Here is a 19,041-nt window from a genome sequence, read left to right as displayed (position 1 = left end):
TGTGAGAAATTTCACAACATGACGTCACAACCAGGACGATTGGGAAAGATATTACATGACACCCTGTGCTGTGTTTAGTACATTCTGGAACGGAACTGGTGCTGTACAGAACGACCAGTTAGGGAACGCTGTTAGCATGGGCGCTACCCTTTATTAAATACGTCACTCGTTGCTTCAAGCCACACCAACCAAACGGGAGCAAACGTACCTCAAAGTCTGTTCCAGAACCTCAGTTGTCTTCAAAGCGCCACTTCGAGCAGAATGCCTTATTTCAATGCGATGTTGTTTTAAGTCCCATATGTCATTTCTGGAATGGCATTTTAATAAATATTAATTGGAAAAATGTCTGGTCTCTTAGAAGTTTCTTTGAACTAATATGATTAAATAACTTTCATATAAATTAGTCCACTAGTGCTACCCTACTAAACATTATCTTAAAAATTTGAAAAATATATTGTTTCTTGTACATTCTGTAATGAACAACCGGAGTCTGTTTTACATTTATTTTGGTATTTCTCTTATCATAGAAGTAGTCTGACTTTATTAGCTTTTATAAGTAAAAAAAAAAAAAAAACCCATAGGCTACTTTGAGCTACGAGTAAGTAATAACAAAGTAACAAGAAGCTGTGACAAGATATCTGTTGATCATATACATGCTAATTTTGCCCTTCTACTTGAAAATGTGATATTTGGTTTTACAAAATATAGCAAAGACTATGCAAAGCCTTTCTTCTTATTAAACTTCATTGTTATTTTTGCTAAATTCCATATTCATTACTTACATTTTAGTAATAAACCTCTTATTTTTGAGAATGAAATTTAACAATATATAAACAATTTCTTCTCATAACAAAAAAGCAATACAAAATGTAAATGTTTGTACTTTTTACAAGGTCTTCATATAATGTATTGTTTGTATTCCCCTGGCTGTTTGCAACGTCTGCATACTCTTTGTTTTTCTATATTGTATATTTTTAATTGCTTTACAATTATTTGTATTTATTTTTAAATAATTAAAATAGTCTTCGAGCAAAACGTTACGTGACTTTCGACACACGCCGTTTCCCGTTAAATTGAACTTTAAATGGAGGGCATAGCTCATATGACTGCCACTGGCATAACCCAATGGCAGTGCTGATGCAGCAGTTCCGTACTAGCTTTTGACCAATACACCGTGGATGGGCGTGTAACGTCCCGCCCACCCGAAGTGCTTCCACGCTGAGCAAATGTGATTTCATTCGGGAACTACCCATCAGCAGAGTGAGGTAAAGGCAGAAAAGCAGGTGCATCTAAAATATCCAAAATGTCGCTGTCAAATAAACTCACCCTGGACAAGGTGGACGTGAAGGGGAAGCGCGTGATCATGAGGTGAGTTCTAATTGTGCCATCGGAAAGGGGGTTATTGGTGCTTTCAATACAACTGGGAAAACGAGGTCAAATCAGTGATCTTCAGGTCGGAAAGTCGGAGTTCTAGAAATATGCCCGAGTTTCCGACTTGTCATTTTTTCCCGACTTGTAATTGTTTTCCCGACTTGTAATTTTGAGTTGAATAACCGTTAAACGATTTCCTTAGTCGGAACTCGGTTTTTCCGAGTTCGCAGTTGTCTTGAACGCAGCATTAGACATCGCATTGTGATTCGTAACAAGACAGTAACTGAGAGACGCTTGATACTTCACTTTGGAAACATTCACGATACATTGTTATCGAAGAGCTACATTGAACTTCATTGCAACTTCATTTGGTTGGCTTTTAAAAATATCGCCTAGTCCAGACCGTTATTAGTGTTTCTTCGTGGTTATACGGGTCCTCACTAGTTACCATAGCCACAAAGTCAGAAATTCCGCTTATTTCAAATCTTATTTTAAACTTAACCACACTGCTAACCTTCTGCCTAACCCTAATCTTAAATGAAGAACAAAGGACATTTTTATTTTAATGAATTCTTATCATATAGCCAATTTTGACCTTGTGGCTGTTGTAACTACTGAAAACCGGTGATGCATGTGCAGTCAGCATGTAGGCCACAATGTGACATCACCTAGCTTGCCACTCTAGCTAGCTATACTGAACAAAAATATAAACGCAACAATTTCAAAGATTTTACTGAGTTACCGTTTATGTAAGGAAATCAGTCAATTCATTAAGCCCTAATCTATGAATTTCACTTCACTGGGAATACAGATATGCATCTGTTGGTCAGGGACATGGATCAGAATCAATTAGTATCTAGTGTGACCACCATTTGCCTCATGCAGTGCGACACATCTCCTTTTTGCATAGAGTTGATCAGGCTGTTGAATATGGCCTGTGGAATGTTGTCCCACTCCTTTTCAATGGCCGTGCAAAGTTTCTGGATATTGGTGGGAACTGGAACACGCTGTCTTATATGTTGTTCCAGAGCATCCCAAACATGCAATGGAAAAAATGGACATTTTTAGCTTCCAGGAATTGTGTACAGAGCCTTGCGACATGGGACCGTGCATTATCATGCCGAAACATGAGGTGATGGCGGCGGATGAATGGCACGACAATGGACCTCAGGATCTTGTCACAGTACCTCTGTGCATTCAAATTTCCATCAATAAAATGCAATTGTTTGTTGTCCATAGCTTATTTACATTTTTTTTTACATTTTAGTCATTTAGCAGACGCTCTTATCCAGAGCGACTTACAGTAGTGAATGCACACATTTCATACATTTTTTTTCTGTGCTGGCCCCCCGTGGGAAAGATGTGTTCAACTCCAATGACTGCTTAAAGGTTCTGAACATAAGACAAGGGGAATTTAGAAGTGTTAAATGTTTTTACATCTGTAAAAAATATACCACTTCCATTTTTTAAAAACATTTTTGACATTTGTGGAAAATGGTGAACAATTACACACTTATGTCTGCCCATACCATAACCATACCGCCACCATTGGGCACTCTGTTCACAGCGTTGACATCAGCAAACAGCTTGCCCACATGACGGCTTATGGTAGAGAAATTAACATTACATTATCTGACAACAGCTCTGGTGGGGTGGACATTCCTGTAGTCAGCATGCCAATTGCACACTCCCTCAACTGGAGACCTCTGTGGCATTGTGTTGTGACAAAACGGCACATTTTAGTGACCTTTTATTGTCCCCAGCACAAGGTGCACCTGTGTAATGATCATGCTGTTTAATCAGCTTCTTGACATGCCACACCTTTCAGGTGGCAGGATTATCTGGTAAAAGTAGAAATGCTCACTAACAGGGATGTAAACACATTTGTGCACAAAATTGGAGCGAAATAAGCTTTTTGTGAGTATGGAACATTTCTGGGATATTTTATTTTAGCTCATAAAAGATGGGACCAACACTTTACATGTTGCATTTTATATTTTTGTTCAGTGTAATTAGCTGGCTAACACTATAGGTTTACAGAGTCACATCTAACAATACAAATCATTATTTTCTATTTCCGGGGTAATATTTGTGTTAACTCTTGAATTGTGTTCTGTGGGTGTCACTGAGTAGGCTGTTAACCTATTTCATGGGGTGCACAGTCCATAGGTTAGGCTGTATAGTGCAATTTGAATATTCAATATGCACAATAGGCTGACTGGGAAGGTGATTTCCCACAGTCAAAGTCCTGCAATAAGAGCTAAGACAATATTTGGGTGTCACTGAATATGCTGATACCCCATTCCATGGGTGTACAATCCATATAAGGCTGTACAGTGCATATAAGTATACCCCAATTAAATGATGCAATCTAATACATCCAGTGGGATTTCAAGTTTTTTTGTTTTATGTATTATTTATAAACTAACATGTGACCGATTCCAAGCTTGCCACTCTAGCTAGGTAGTTAGCTGGCTAACATTATAGATTTACAGAGTCATGTCTAACATGCTTATGGTGTTATGTACAGAGTTTCTAAACCCAGAGGCGCAACGTTGCATGACTTCCGCAAACGCTTGCGAAACAGACCAGGCCGGGGTTTGAAAAGTGAAAAATTCTTCCTTAGTTGTACATTTTCTAGAAATCTGAAGGCACAACCTAGATTCGAGCCAATGTCTTAAATATTTGGGCATGTTATTACTCCAACCTCGTGAAAGTGACACACGGACACATTTTCGTCAAACTACTCCATGTCGAAGGAGTGCCTTTGATTTGATGGCCTGCACATGGGCAGTTCGGCGCGAGACGACCGTTAGACCTAATGATGTGCATGCGCTTAGCTAGCCAACAACGCCATGACATCGCCTACAGGTGTGATCTGGGATTTCTATTGAAGAAGCAGTTTTAGCCTGTCTTCCTACTGTACTTTCTGTGGTTATAGTTCACTTTTCACATGTTGATTCTATATTTTTTTGACTCTGTTGCTATGGTCACTGGCAGCTGTCATCCTCCATGTGTGGAATTTGTGGTTCGCCTTCAAAATAAGTCCCTAATTGAAAGTGATGCAAACTGATACAAATAGTGAAATCATTACATATTTGGATTAGATAATACTAAACAATGTTGGAATGTTACATAATTTGTTATATATATGATGGCCTGCACATGGGCAGTAGATATATATCATTATTTGTTTGATAATAAACAGAAAAAAACTAATCCCACTATGTATTAGACTGCATAATTGAATTGGGGGCAACCTATAGATTGTGCACCCATAAAACAGGGAATCGGACTAATCGGTGACACCAACAGAACACAATTCTCAAAAGTCAACACAAATATTAGCTTCTTAGCTCTTATTGCAGGACTTTGACTGTGGGAAATCATAGGTAAGGCTGTACAGTGCATAGAAGTATTCCCCCAATGCAATTATGCAGTATAATGCATCCATTGGGATTTTGTTTCTTCTGTTTATTATCAAATTATTGTGTTTACATTTTAAATTATTTAACATTGCAATCAGCGTTATCTAGTCCAAATATGGCATGATTCCATTATTTGTATCACTTTCAATAAGGACCTTTTTTGAAGGTGAACTGCAAATTCCACTATTGAGGCTAAGTTATTATGGCTAGCTTCAAATCGGTATGGTCAAAATCCAATCACATTTTATTTGTCACATGCGCCGAATACACTATACACTTTTCCCTGAAATGCTTACTTACGAGCCCTTTCCCAACAATGCAGAGTGATCAGGATAGATAATAAACGGAGTAGCAGCAGTGTGTGTGGCGTCAATATGCATCTCTTTTGTTGGAGTGTCAGTGTAGTATGTGTGGGTTGAGTCCAGTGAGGTGCATAGAGCCAGTGCAAGAGAGTAGTACAAAAAGGAGGATGGGGTACAACGACCAAGAGCCAACATTTAGGCAGGCTGCTACTAAATATTTTAATGAAGTTATTTGTAACTGTAGGCTACACTGCAGCCTCAGTTAGCCTAGCTAGCTAACATTAGCTAGCTTAACTTACTTCTCCTGGTTCATAGCAGTCCAAGACAGGTATTACGTAATCATTGTTGATGATAAATAACCTCGCTATGACACTAGGCTACCTTTAAATAAAGGTAAAAAAATAAATAAGTAATCTATAGTGTGAGTCGGCTTGGTTGGTTTGTCTCTCCCTCCCTCTTCCTTGCTCCCATGTCACTCGCTCACAGTACAGCCCCTCCCCTGCTTGCTAGAGCGGCACCCCTCTCCCTCCTCTGTGCTTTATCAGCTCCGGTTAATAAAGTGACACAAAATCATTTTCTGCTGCTTCCCTCACTCGGACTGGTTCTGGATCCGACCAGGTTCATACAGAGCGGGTCTAGTTGTCCTCGGGTCTGTTTGGAACGTGTCTCTATATTTACATTTTTTTATGCACGTCCGGGTGGAGAAGCCCCAGGGCCATGTTGGAACGGGTCCAACTTTTTGGATGGGTAAAAGACCTATAGTGTGGATCTTATAGGTCTTCATTGATATTGGACGCTGAGGAACTTGAAGCTCTCTGCCCGATCCACTACAGCCCTGTCGACGTGAATGGGGGCATGCTCAGCCCCCCATTTCCCGGTCCACGATCAGCTCCTTGTACTGGCACCATACTGTTAGGTCTCGGAACTCCCCTGTAGTCTCATCGTCGTCGGTGATCAGGCCTACCACCGTTGTGTCGTTGGCAAACTTAATGATTGTGTTGGAGTCGTGCACGTCCACCCAATCGTGGGTGAACAGGGAGTACAGGAGGGGACTAAGCATACGCTCCCTGTGTTGAGGGTTAGCGTGGCGGATGTGTTGCCTTTTCCATTCATTCCTATGGAGGACTGCTCCTACTGAGGAGTGCAAATATGTCCGACCGTGTCTTCAAAGCCTCTCAATGGCCAATATAGCATCATCAATCCAGTGTTTATATTCGTTATTGGTTTCCACCCCAAAATCGAAAGTGCGTACACATCGTTGGATTACTTCTTGGAGCAAATGTATTTAATTTAACAATTCAAACGAACCCCCTGCAACTAATCATGGAAGTTTAGAAGACGTGTTATCTTCCAAGTTGGGAATTGAGGACGTATCGCCAAGTAAAGCTTGGTATAAAATGTCTGTTACACTTAACATTACCTACCTAATGACACACATCAGCCAGCTGGAACAGTAATAATGGTCTTACTAGGTGACATTTTTAATAGGTATATTTTGGGTACTTCAGCAGGTGATGCATGCCACCACTCGTGACAGAACACAGGCAGTTGTCGTCTCACGTTTTCACTATTCAAACCAATTACGTGCCATAGGAGTGATGCAGAATGGATGCAAGCATCCCTAAAATGTTAATTGCACCAATTTTAACTGTTTTTATTTTGCATTAAGATGATATCCGAGTCTAAGTACACATCTCTAAGCTGAGGATACATTCTACTGTATTTCTATTCAATTAGCTAGTTAATCTTATAAACACCATCCTATCCATTTTAGCTGATGGTATTTGCTCAGATATTGTTGTCATGTGTGGCTCCCAGGGGTGCTTCAGTACACTGAAAAACGACACCCACTTTTAAATGTCATAGGGCATCCTGGTGTCCCCAGCTCCATGTACCCATGATGACTGCAGGAGATGCATGAGGCCTTTTCTTTCCTAAAGGTCAAATCCACACTCCCATCAGCACAGATGACTTAACCTCTTACATCTAGACGTTCCGTTAGTGGAACACCTGCTCCAATATCCAATGATGGGCGTGGCGCGAAATACAAAGTCCTCGAAAATCCGAAAACTTCAATTTTTCAAACATATGACTATTTTACACCATTTTAAAGACAAGACTCTCCTTTATCTAACCACACTGTCCGATTTCAAAAAGGCTTTACAACGAAAGCAAAACATTAGATTATGTCAGCAGAGTACCCAGCCAGAAATAATCAGACACCCATTTTTCAAGCTAGCATATAATGTCACAAAAAACAAAACCACAGCTAAATGCAGCACTAACCTTTGATCTTCATCAGATGACACACCTAGGACATTATGTTATACAATACATGCATGTTTTGTTCAATCAAGTTCATATTTATATCAAAAAACAGCTTTTTACATTAGCATGTGACTAGCATTCCCACCGAACACTTCCGGTGAATTTACTAAATTACTCACGATAAACGTTCACAAAAAACACAACAATTATTTTAAGAATTATAGATACAGAACTCCTTTATGCAATCGCGGTGTCCGATTTTAAAATAGCTTTTCGGTGAAAGCACATTTTGCAATATTCTGAGTAGATAGCTCGCCATCACGGGCTAGCTATTTTGACACCCACCAAGTTTGACCCTCACCAAACTCAGATTTACTATAAGAAAAATTGGATTACCTTTGCTGTTCTTCGTCAGAATGCACTCCCAGGACTTCTACTTCAATAACAAATGTTGGTTTGGTTCCAAATAATCCATAGTTATATCAAAATAGCGGCGTTTTGTTGTGCGTTCAAGACACTATCCGAAGGGTGACGCGCCCGGCGCGTTTCGTGACAAAAAATGTAAAAATATTCCATTACCGTACTTCGAAGCATGTCAAACGCTGTTTAAAATCAATTTTTATGCGATTTTTCTCGTAAAAAAGCGATAATATTCCGCCCGGGAGTCTGTTTTTTTTTGTTCAAAGACTGAAAATAAAAACATGGAGTCTTCTCGTGCACGCGCCCCCAGTCTCATTGTTCTCAGATCGACCACTATCCAAATGCGCTACTGTTTTTCAGCCATGGCCTGCAAAGTCATCATTCAACGTTTTGCCGCCTTCTGAGAGCCTATGGGAGCCTTAGAAAGTGTCACGTTACAGCAGAGATCCTCAGTTTTCAATAAAGAGAGTGTAGAAGGCCAAGAAATGGTCAGAGGGCACTTCCTGTAAGGAATCTTCTCAGGTTTTGGCCTGCCAAATGAGTTCTGTTATACTCACAGACACCATTCAAACAGTTTTAGAAACTTTGGAGTGTTTTCTATCCAAAGCTAATAATTATATGCATATTCTAGTTTCTGGGCAGGAGTAATAATCAGATTAAATCGGGTACGTTTTTTTATCCAGCCGTGAAAATACTGCCCCCTATCCATAACAAGTTAAAGCGAGGGTAGACCAGGGTTTCCCAAACTCTGTCCTAAGACTCCCCTTGAGTGCACTACACAGCTGATTCAAATAACCAAGTCATAATCAAGCTGTGTAGTGCTAGGGTAAAAACCAAAACGTGGACCCAGCAGGGGCCCCAGGACTGAGTTTGGGAAACCCTGGGGTAGACAAACTACTATGAAAATCTCATTACATTCCATCCTGGCATTTGTCTTATAACATGCATATTTGTCTATGTACATCCTACTTCTATGAATCGGCATTGCTTACTTGTGCAGAATAGGACCAACTGTGACTGACTGTCAGGACCTTGTGCTGTTATGGAGACTTTGCTGTGGTAGAGCGAACAGTCTGGCAGACCTGTGCCAAGCCTGTCAAGCAGTCAATGTGCTGGCCTTATTCTGCGTATATGCACATCCTTGCTCCACTTCCAGTCTTTTATCCCTCGTATAAAACACCTGCCTTTACGGCCCTGTAGTGTAAGGTGCGGGTTAAACAAATGGTAGCATATCACAAGGGCATCACTAGTGCGGCTGTGAATTGTGTTCCCATTTACCCATTGAAGGGGTCATTGCTAACAAAGGCATTCCATAGCAGTATCATTCTTCCCCTGTGCTGACCGTAGGGTTCTAGTATAATAGAGTACGGTTGTGGCACACACTTCCTGGTCCTGCACTTCACTGCATCAAGTGGGCCGGAGGAGAAACCGAGAGGGGGGGGTAGAGTTAGGTAATGGGCAGGAGAATGAGGGATGCAGCATGTTCTCATGGCACTGTGTGTCATACAGGAAAGTGTTTGGCTGTTGAATCATTTCGTTTCAATACTAAGCCCAGTGTCATGGACATGTTTTATAAGGGCTGCAAAGCCACTGGTAACTTACCAAAATTACTAGAATCTTAAGTAATTTTGGTTCTTATCAGAAAATCTACCCTCATATTAAACACCCATTGTATTTACTAAGCTTATTTATATTTAGGATAATGTTTTACAGCTTTGTCATTCTTATTTATTTTTCATTTTAATGTATTCAATTATTTTACATGTGATAAGGCCACACAGACGGCCAGAGATGATTAGACACCCAAAAGGGCTACTAGATGTCTTGTGATAGGTTACATAAAATCCAACATTTTATTAGTTTACTGGTAAACTTAGTTTCCAGTAATATACCCTTCCTTTTCGAACCATACATTTTATAATGCTCAAAACACTTATTACTGTGCCCAAAGCTGAATGTTATAAATGTCTTTTGCAGGGTTGACTTCAATGTGCCAATGAAGGACCATAACATAACGAACAATCAGAGGTAATAATGAACTTGTTTTAATTTTATCATCTTCAGTTAGTAATGCACATGATTAGACCCAATGCTACTAGTTCATTCTATAGGAGCCCGATTCCAGCCTTGGCTCATACTGTGTGCCTGTTTATTCCAGGATCAAGGCTGCTGTCCCCACCATCAAACACTGTCTTGACCATGGGGCCAAGGCTGTGGTGCTGATGAGCCACTTGGGTCGTCCTGATGGGAACCCCATGCCTGACAAATTCTCCCTGAAGCCTGTGGCCGCCGAGCTCAAGAGCCTGCTGGGCAAGTGAGTGAGACCTCATGGCATAGCTGGCTATTACCATGCTGCGAGTGAAATATTACACTTGCATGTATGTTACTGTGCCATTGACTGAGTTGTACCAATGAATGAATTGGTTTTACCTCTATTGACACACTTTGGTTCGCTCAACTGACAATGTTTCAGTGGGGTATCTGAATAAAGTACTCAATCGTGCATGTGTTGCACCCATTCTCAGGGACGTGCACTTCCTGAAGGACTGCGTAGGTCCTGAAGTAGAGAAGGCCTGTGCCGACCCTGCCGCCGGTTCAGTCATCCTCCTGGAGAACCTGAGGTTCCACGTTGCAGAGGAGGGCAAGGGCAAGGACGCCTCCGGAAACAAGGTTGGTCAACGACTGCTGTTGCCATTCCCAGAGGCCCTTCCTATTTACATAAAATGAGGGCTCCTACCCTGCAGAGGCCCAAGCTGAAACTGTCACTCCTGTGGTGTTGGCGTCAGCAGAGCTGCTAAAGGCATCGCAGAGAAGAAAATAAAGCCAAGCTGCAAAATAATGAGACACCAGTCAGCCATCTGACCTGAAAAGCAGGAATTTTGTCATTTGGAGACCAGGGTACAGAAAATGGCATCTCATCTGTTTGAGGAGTACAGCCACAAATTACTGCGTCACTGAGTACATCCATACTAAAACTGTTAGCAGCTCTTAAGAAGGTTGCACCACTGAGAGTATTATGTAAATGCATAGGTTTATAGGATGAGTTTCCTGTAGTATCTGTGCCTGCCTGTATCAATGGCCAGGATTCTACTTCTACTTCTCCTCTCATTTACCCGAGATGCAGCCCTGACCTGCTGACATTTGAGTGAAGGGTAGTGGGTTGTCTCGGGTCTAGCGTTTTGCTTTTCTTGTCTTGTGAGCCCTGGCTGGTATGCAACCCTTAGAGGAGGGAGGAGATTGGGAAGGGGGGTAGCTTTCAACCTTTCACAAGATCCCTCGATGGCTGGGGGGTGGCAGGCGACAGAGTAGGTAAGTCTAGATGTTACCCCTAACCGCTGATTCGGGGTCAGATCTTTTTCATTCATCTAATGCTTGAGGATAGGATTGGGGGATAGTGTAATTTGATCCCAGGTCTGTGGTTAAGGGCAAGTTCTATGATGACCTGGTTGAACTGTACTAGTGCCAACGCCTGGCATTTGGATGGGACACCATAGATCAGCCATGACCTTTCTGTGACCTTTCTGTGAAAGAGTCAAGAACTTTGCCTGTTAAAGGTCAGTAGGAACCTAATTATAAAGTACTTACAGTACCCTCGTCATGCAGTCCACTTCCCTGGCATCACTGCAGTATATTCACCACGTGCTCTTATAGATACACTATCTAGAATTGGTTGTTCAAAGAAAGCCGAACCATGGGTTTACAGTCTTCTGGCCCATATACTTTCAGAGTGAGGGACCCTCTAACATTAATATTAGGTTGTAAAATACAGAACTTCCCCTTTGAGTTTATGTTCAGTAGTGCTGAGCGATTAGAGCTTTTTTTTGAGGTTCGATTATGACAAAATTACAGTTTTTGGTTTCCATAATTATTTTTGACTATAAATGCACTATGCATTGTGGGCTGAATGCTGTCACACAGAATGAAACAATTAATAGAAGTTGTAAAACATTTTAATGAATGGTAGTGATGTCCCATAATCACTTATTAACCATAAAACTATTTTATTAAAGTAAATTATTTGACTTTTATTTCATTCCAGTCATCTCATATCTATAGAGCTGCTACCTATGCTGTCTAACAAAATCACAATTTGAGTAGTAATTCAAAGTACTGCTGAATACCAACTATCAATCAATTAAGATAATATATTTTCAGGTAGAGATACCTCGCGAAGCAACTGCTTTCGATCCCTCTTGATCACGCATTCTCTCTTCTCTCAATCTCTGTGCCTGCCCCACACCGTTGGTATTATAGCTCAGTGCTCCACACAGACTGGACAAGTAGGCGCGTGTGCAATGGATTATGGTCATTGTAAATAATTACCACTTTTTTTGCGCTAAACTGTAGAATATTGGCCTGTTGGAAACTACAACATCCTACTACATGCACAGTTCAGGCTTGATCTGATTTATCTCTACAGAAACTGCGCATTGAGCTCACAGACAAAACGAAGGAAATGAATTGAAATAATTGAACGAAATTTCGGTTAATCGCTCAGTGCTAATGTTGACTTAATGCTCTAAGTGGAGCCCAGCGTTTGACCAAATACAATTCCATGTACAGAAAAATAGTTAGCAGATGAAATAACTCCTTTGTAAGATAAATGTTTTAAAATGAAAACTGTATGGAAACGGGTGAATTAAGCCCCAGTTAGCAGGCTCAAGCAAGCTAAAACCCACATGGTAGCAAAAACTAACAAATTGTTAACAAGTTAGGAATGATTTAAACACATTTTGCTGTAGGCTACTATTTTCTAGTTAACAAAAAATAATGTATGTCATAAAATATATTCACCCCACCCAGTATTGTAATCAAAAGGTACCAGAAAGCATGTAGTCCTTGGTTCAGACAGTGTAGTAGTGTGGGCTCAATAGCATCTCATTAGTGTGCAAGATCTTGAGAATCAGCTGTACATGTGATGGAAGAATGCACTGGGCATGCAGAGAGTTGCAATTCCATTGAATTAGGGCATAGTTTAACCAAAATATGCCACAATACTTAGAATTACCTTATGTGCATCCTACAAAAAAGGTTCACTGTTTTAAGCTAACTTTTTATGATGAATTTAAGCTTAACTTCCCATGGAACATTTCCGGACATTTTACTGGAAAGTTTCCGACGCTTTGCAACCCTATGTCACACCCAGTGTTCTGCCACACTGGTGGAGGTAATGCAGGCACAGCTTTACCTGGTGGCCTAGAGGTGTAGTGCATGAGAGAATTCGGAGCGCTCACACATTTGCACCAAAATAACCGCAGACATTCATGGATGGATGACAGATCCCCTCACTGTTCTATGGCTGCAGGGAGAAGGCATAGAAGTACTGCCAGAAGCTCAAAGGGAGCTCCTCCTAAACATCCTGAAGAAACCACCAGGTGTCCAGAGATGTGAGATGGATAAAGGGTCAAAGGAGCTATGGAAAGCTCTAAATAACATGATGGATGTGGCGCTAGATGTGCACCAAAAGGCCTGGCAAGCAGAACCGGATGCATTGGCCAATAGTGGTACTCTACAGTGTATCGTCAGCATGGAGAATGGACACTTAATCATCCAGTCCCCTGAGGAAGAAGGGGCTGGGTTTGGGAAAGAAGGCCAAGTTTCTGTCAGCAAGCCAGATAATGGGGCAAATGAGCTAAAGGCTCAGCTAACTGCCGAAGCTGAGAAAAGGAAGAAGGCCGAAGAAAGCCTGCTGAAACAAGGAGTCGCTCTACAAAAAGAGCAACAGCGAGTCACCAAGCTGGAGAAAGTATTGGAGCGAGACTTTGCAGGAGCTGCAAACTTTGAAATGGGTAACTAGAAGAAAATGTGCTCCACATGATGAAGCTGAAGAGTTGAAGAGGAGGCTAAAGATTTTTCAAGATCTCCTCTGCAAAACTGAAGAGGAGAAAAAGTGTCTTCGAGAAGAGATTGAAGACCTCAATGAAGAATGCACAGTCCAGAGAGAGTGCATTGAGAACCTGAAGCAGGAGAAGGGTGAGCTGCAAGCCAAAGTGGTAGAACTGGTGCAGGTAACTGAGAGTCAAGATGAACAAACCCAGACTGGGGAGTCTTCAACTGTTTCTCAAGATGTAAGCTGCCAAACCAGCACATTAATAGATGGTCACAGACAGACGGACAACCAAGCATATTTGATCTCTGTGATTAATCAGACAGACGGTCTTGGTAAATCTCACAAGAATGAAGTATCTCAGAGCTTCCCATCACATGTTGGTGTTAACCATGATGCCTGTGAGTATGACCCCAGTGCACTGCAGAAGGCCCAGTGCACTCAAGAAGAAGAGTGGTGGTGGGATTCTGAGCGGGAGATGGATGATGAGTGCTATGCGCTCAACTACCAGGAACCCACAAACTCGGTGAGTGAATCCATTTTCATATGGGGACGATTATGGGAAACATTCAGAACCAGAGAGGAAGAAGGATGTATGACTAACAACCGTGGAAGCGAGTCTCACCTCCCAAAAGGTTCAGCTGCCAGCACCCAATTCGCCACAACAAAGACCGCTCAAATGATTGGACCACGTTTGGACCATTTCTATAACTCACCTTTTGATTTAAGAAATACACCAGCTTCTGCCTGGTTTTGAATTGTGTGTTGAGCCTCTGAATTGTCTCATATCACTACGCTCCCAGGTGCCACACCAAGTGTTCTGACACGTATTATAAACCCTTAATGCAGTTGCTGAACATGGATAGATGATATGGGCTATATTGATGAATGTGGAAAATGGCTTATTTTGTATCTTCCCATGTAGTATTTATTAATTGATGTCATCAATATGAATAAATGAGGCCTCTGTTTGCTGCACAATAGGCCATACAGTTCTGTCTGCTAGGTGTGGAAACCGCTCCTGCTGGTAGTAACCGGTCTATTCTCTCCTTTATCTTCTAGACCAAAGCCACCCAGGAGCAAATTGATTCTTTCAGAGCCTCTCTGTCCAAACTGGGAGACGTCTACGTCAACGATGCTTTCGGCACAGCACACAGAGCCCACAGGTAGGGGTCACCACACATTCTGTGGAGGAGTCAAGCATAAACTCTGATTTTTTTGGTATCCGCTGTTTTAATGAAAAATGGAAGCCATCACTTATTGCCAATCCCTTTCTCCTATACTTTCATTTTGAAAATACTTTGTCCCTTCCTGTCATCTCCTAGATAAAGATTTTTTATTAAATAATATAAAGTGACTGACTTTCTCTTCCCCCAGCTCCATGGTTGGAGTGAACCTGTCCCAGAAGGCCGCAGGCTTCTTGATGAAGAAGGAGCTTGACTACTTTGCCATGGCTCTGGAGAAACCAGCCAGGCCCTTCCTGGCCATCCTCGGAGGGTAAGTAACTGCTCAAAGGACCGTTTGATGCTTTAGTTTACCATGTCACTGATTGTCAACGGGGCAGGGATGGCTCTGTGATGAGTTAAGAATAAAGTACCCAGAGGCCTGCATCTGCTTCTATGATATCACTACTGGGGACTGGCTCTTCAACTGGTTGATCCAGCTAAAATAGACGGGTCTGGTCGTATTATATGCACAATGAAAGCCAATGAAAGCCATGCAACCTCACTTAAATATTTCTCACTGTTGCTCTCTTTCTATTCTCTCTACCACTCTATCTCTCTTTCTCTGTTGATACATCAGCCTTGGGCTGTTGTAGTGTCATTCTCAAGTGCAGGATGATTTTTTAAAAACATTTTTATTTTTTTAAATACACAGAAGGCAGTCCAGGAATTGAGACCTTAAGCGTGTTGTGTAACACCTCAATCTGTGTAACAGTACTGTCTTTTCCTACTACTGAGCACAGTGGTGGCTGCTGAGGGGAGGACGGCTCTTAATAATGGCTGGAACGAAGTGAATGGTATCAAACTGTGTTTGATGTACTTGATACTATCCTACTCATTCCGCTCCAGCCATCACCATGAGCCTGTCCCCAATTAAGGTGCCACCAGCCTCCTGTGACTGAGCTCTTTACAGCCTAGCACAGTGGGAAAACTAAAGAACACAAATGCGCGCACACACAGGTAACTACATTGCTCACATGTCGAAATTGGCCCAGTGTCGAGCCCATTTCAGCTGGGCATTGTGCAACCGTCATGTCCAGTCAGTGAGTGCAGCCAATCGGGTTCTTTCACTGCCACAGTTCTGTATTTTCAAAGATTTTTTACCCAGTTCAGCCTTTTTGGACATCTGCCAGTAACAAAGGACATTGATATGAATTGGCTAATGATAAGCCCCTCAACAATGGATGAAAACGGTAGGATTTAGCACTAAATTCATTAGACAAAAGGAACAAGTGTCAACTACAACAAACATTTCTGTCCCAATATGACTATCTTCCTCAACTAGAAACATTTCCATAATGTTTTACCATGTATGCATTATAACTCCACTTAAGTGTTTTATAATGGATTCTAGATAAACGGGCTTCATATTATTGGGCTATCAATGTTTTACTATGTTTAAATAGTTTGTCTGTTGTTGTGTGCAGAGCCAAGGTCAAGGACAAGATTCAGCTGATCAACAACATGTTGGACCAGGTCAATGAGATGATCATTGGTGGTGGCATGGCCTTCACCTTCCTCAAGGTCCTCAACAACATGGAGGTGAGGACAGAGGGAGGAAGATGGGGAGAAGGCTGTAGGGAGGGTGGGTGGGAGAAATGGAGAGATGTTACCCCTTTATTGGCAATTTGTATTTAAATCAGGATTTTAACCTAATTTAAATGAATATAATTCAGAACTCGCTTGTCACTCTGCACAATGTAGTTACATTTGTTTAATGTTCGACTATGATGTATATCACGGTTATAGTTTACATCTTACAATGAGTGATCCTCTCCTCCCTGCCAGATCGGCAACTCCCTGTACGATGATGAGGGTGCCAAGATCGTCAAGGAGCTGATGGCCAAGGCTGAGAAGAACAAGGTCAAGATCAACCTCCCCGTCGACTTCATCACCGCTGACAAGTTTGACGAGCATGCCCAGACTGGCACCGCAACCGTGGCTGCTGGCATCCCTGCAGGCTGGATGGTGAGGAGAGCAACCTAGGTCATGTTCATTGGGGCACGCAACGTAAAGCGTTTTTAAACATTTTGTTACAGAATACAAAAATAAGTGCTTCCTAATGGAAAAATCCAGTGTTATCCCAACCTGATTAGTTTTTTTCCCCTCCGTTTGATGCCTAATAAACTTAACACTGATCGGGTTTTATAGTCTTCTTGAAGGGTTTTTATGGGAATTTTTCTGATAGTTCTTGTGCTAGCTAGAAATGTTATATACTGTATCACTTTGAGAGCCAGATTAATTATAGGATCTTTTTTTACTGTAAATATTGTAGATGAATACCCTCAACACACAAAACTGTGGTTGAGCTCTGTGCTGTGTCACCTTCTGTTCTCTCCAGGGTCTGGACTGTGGACCAGAGAGCAACAAGCACTTCGCTGCGGCTGTAGGCAGAGCCAAGCAGATCGTGTGGAACGGCCCCGTGGGTGTGTTTGAGTTTGAGAACTTCGCCAAAGGGAACCAAGAGCCTGATGGACAAAGTGGTGGAGGTCACCAAGTCAGGCTGCGTCACAATCATTGGTAAGACCCTCGACCATCGTGTTTATATACAATGACCAAAAAACATGTATTTGACCCTGCACCTAATCCCAACTTTTGCAAGTAAATACACATATGATTGAGATCATTCGTTAAACAAAGCCTGCTCTTGCGCATCATGTTAAAATAATTTATTCAAGTTTATACTTGCCCTGCCATTTTGATTGGAAGGTTTGGTTCATCCACTCTTGATATCATTCTCACCGCCAGATGGTGCCAAACACCTTTTCTTCCTCACATCTATAGTAGTGAATGATCACTATGACAGTGAAGGATCTCTGATTTGAATGCTACCCATCTGTTGTCTTGGTGATGCCCAGGTGGAGGCGACACCGCTACATGCTGTGCCAAATGGGGCACAGAGGACAAGGTCAGCCACGTCAGCACAGGAGGCGGAGCCAGCCTGGAGCTTCTGGAGGGTGAGTGATCGCGGTCTAATCCTTACTGGCTTCACGCTGACCTTTGACCTATGCCCAGTTCAAAATCAGTGTCTAAGGGGATGCAGGCTAGAAAGAACAAAATTACATTTTGTTACTGTTACCAATAGTTACAGCATACATGGATATGATGACTTAAGAAGTAATGCTGAAGAGTTTTTCCAAAGCAGTGACCACATTGCATGTCGTTCCTTTCTGCCCACAGGTAAAGTGTTGCCCGGTGTGGATGCCCTCAGCAGCGCCTAAGCCCCATCACCGAGGAGAGGGGGGAGTGAAGACAAATTGACCCGCCAGAGTTTGGACTCCCAAGTGAAAAAGCTCCGTCTCCCACCCTGCATTAGCACCTCTACCATCATCCAGTGACCCAGACGTCAAATCACCTGCTCTCTAGTCTACTACTGTACAGACGGCTGGCACAAATGGGAATGCGCTCTCCCTCACTCCTGCACCTGCCCCATATCTTCATCACTGAGGAAGTGGAGGCGTTCGTAGCTGAAGCCACCCTCACATGCACTTATGTTCCTTCCTGCTGTGTTTCTCTAGGAGACGAGGGCCAGAGACCAGTCAGCTGCAGCTAGTTGTTTTCACCATACAGGAATTTGGGAATGTGCCATGTGTTAAAGAGCGCCTGCGTGGGCATCACTCTTGTTTAGCCAGCCAGCCCTGGGAGTATTACAACCCTTCTAGCGTAACATTGTGTGTTGTAGCTCTATCTAGACCTTTATATTTGTCCTCAGCCTCCACAAAAAATGTTGGCTCTGTCAGTTGCCCCCCTTCTCTCAACCATGTCCTCCCACCTGTTATGTCATCCTTCTTGTGACCCTGTGGCTTGTAAGATAGTCGTTCCCCAGTGGGGGTTTCAGAGGGGTCGAGCTACTGTAAGTCATGTGACCTGAGCAGATGCTCACGGAATAAAACACTTGGTGTAAAATATAATATATTTGACTGTATTTATTTGTACGTAAGTGTCATTTTCACTGCTAATTATAAGTGTGTATGCTGAACACTGCTACATTTTATTTGTTTACATTTAACCTTTATTTGACTTGCCTAGTTAAATAAAGAGCATTCTTATTTACAATGACAACCCACTGTTCCCCGGTAGGCCAACTGCCTTGTTCAGGGGCAGAACCACAGATTTTTACCTTGTCAGCCGGTTGATTCGATCCAGCAACCTTTCGGTTACTGGCCCAACACTCTAACCAATAGGGGACCTGCCTCCTCAAA

General features: G+C 42.1%; 1 protein-coding gene across 1 annotated transcript; it reads left to right on the top strand.

Annotated features, from left to right (window-relative positions):
- Positions 1-1,156: 1,156 nt before the first annotated feature.
- LOC106568020 (phosphoglycerate kinase) lies at positions 1,157-18,750 on the top strand. Its single transcript, XM_014138014.2, is given in 12 exon segments — positions 1,157-1,368; positions 9,767-9,817; positions 9,948-10,103; positions 10,315-10,459; positions 14,679-14,782; positions 14,994-15,113; positions 16,267-16,381; positions 16,628-16,807; positions 17,181-17,291; positions 17,293-17,359; positions 17,698-17,796; positions 18,020-18,750. Coding segments are annotated over 12 exon segments (1,254 nt in total). The 5' UTR covers positions 1,157-1,303; the 3' UTR covers positions 18,061-18,750.
- The last annotated feature ends 291 nt before the right edge of the window (positions 18,751-19,041 follow it).

Source organism: Salmo salar, chromosome ssa13 (assembly GCF_905237065.1).
Source record: "Salmo salar chromosome ssa13, Ssal_v3.1, whole genome shotgun sequence".
NCBI lineage: Eukaryota > Metazoa > Chordata > Actinopteri > Salmoniformes > Salmonidae > Salmo > Salmo salar.
Note: the sequence above shows the minus strand (reverse complement) of the source record. Positions and strands in the feature narration are given on the sequence as shown.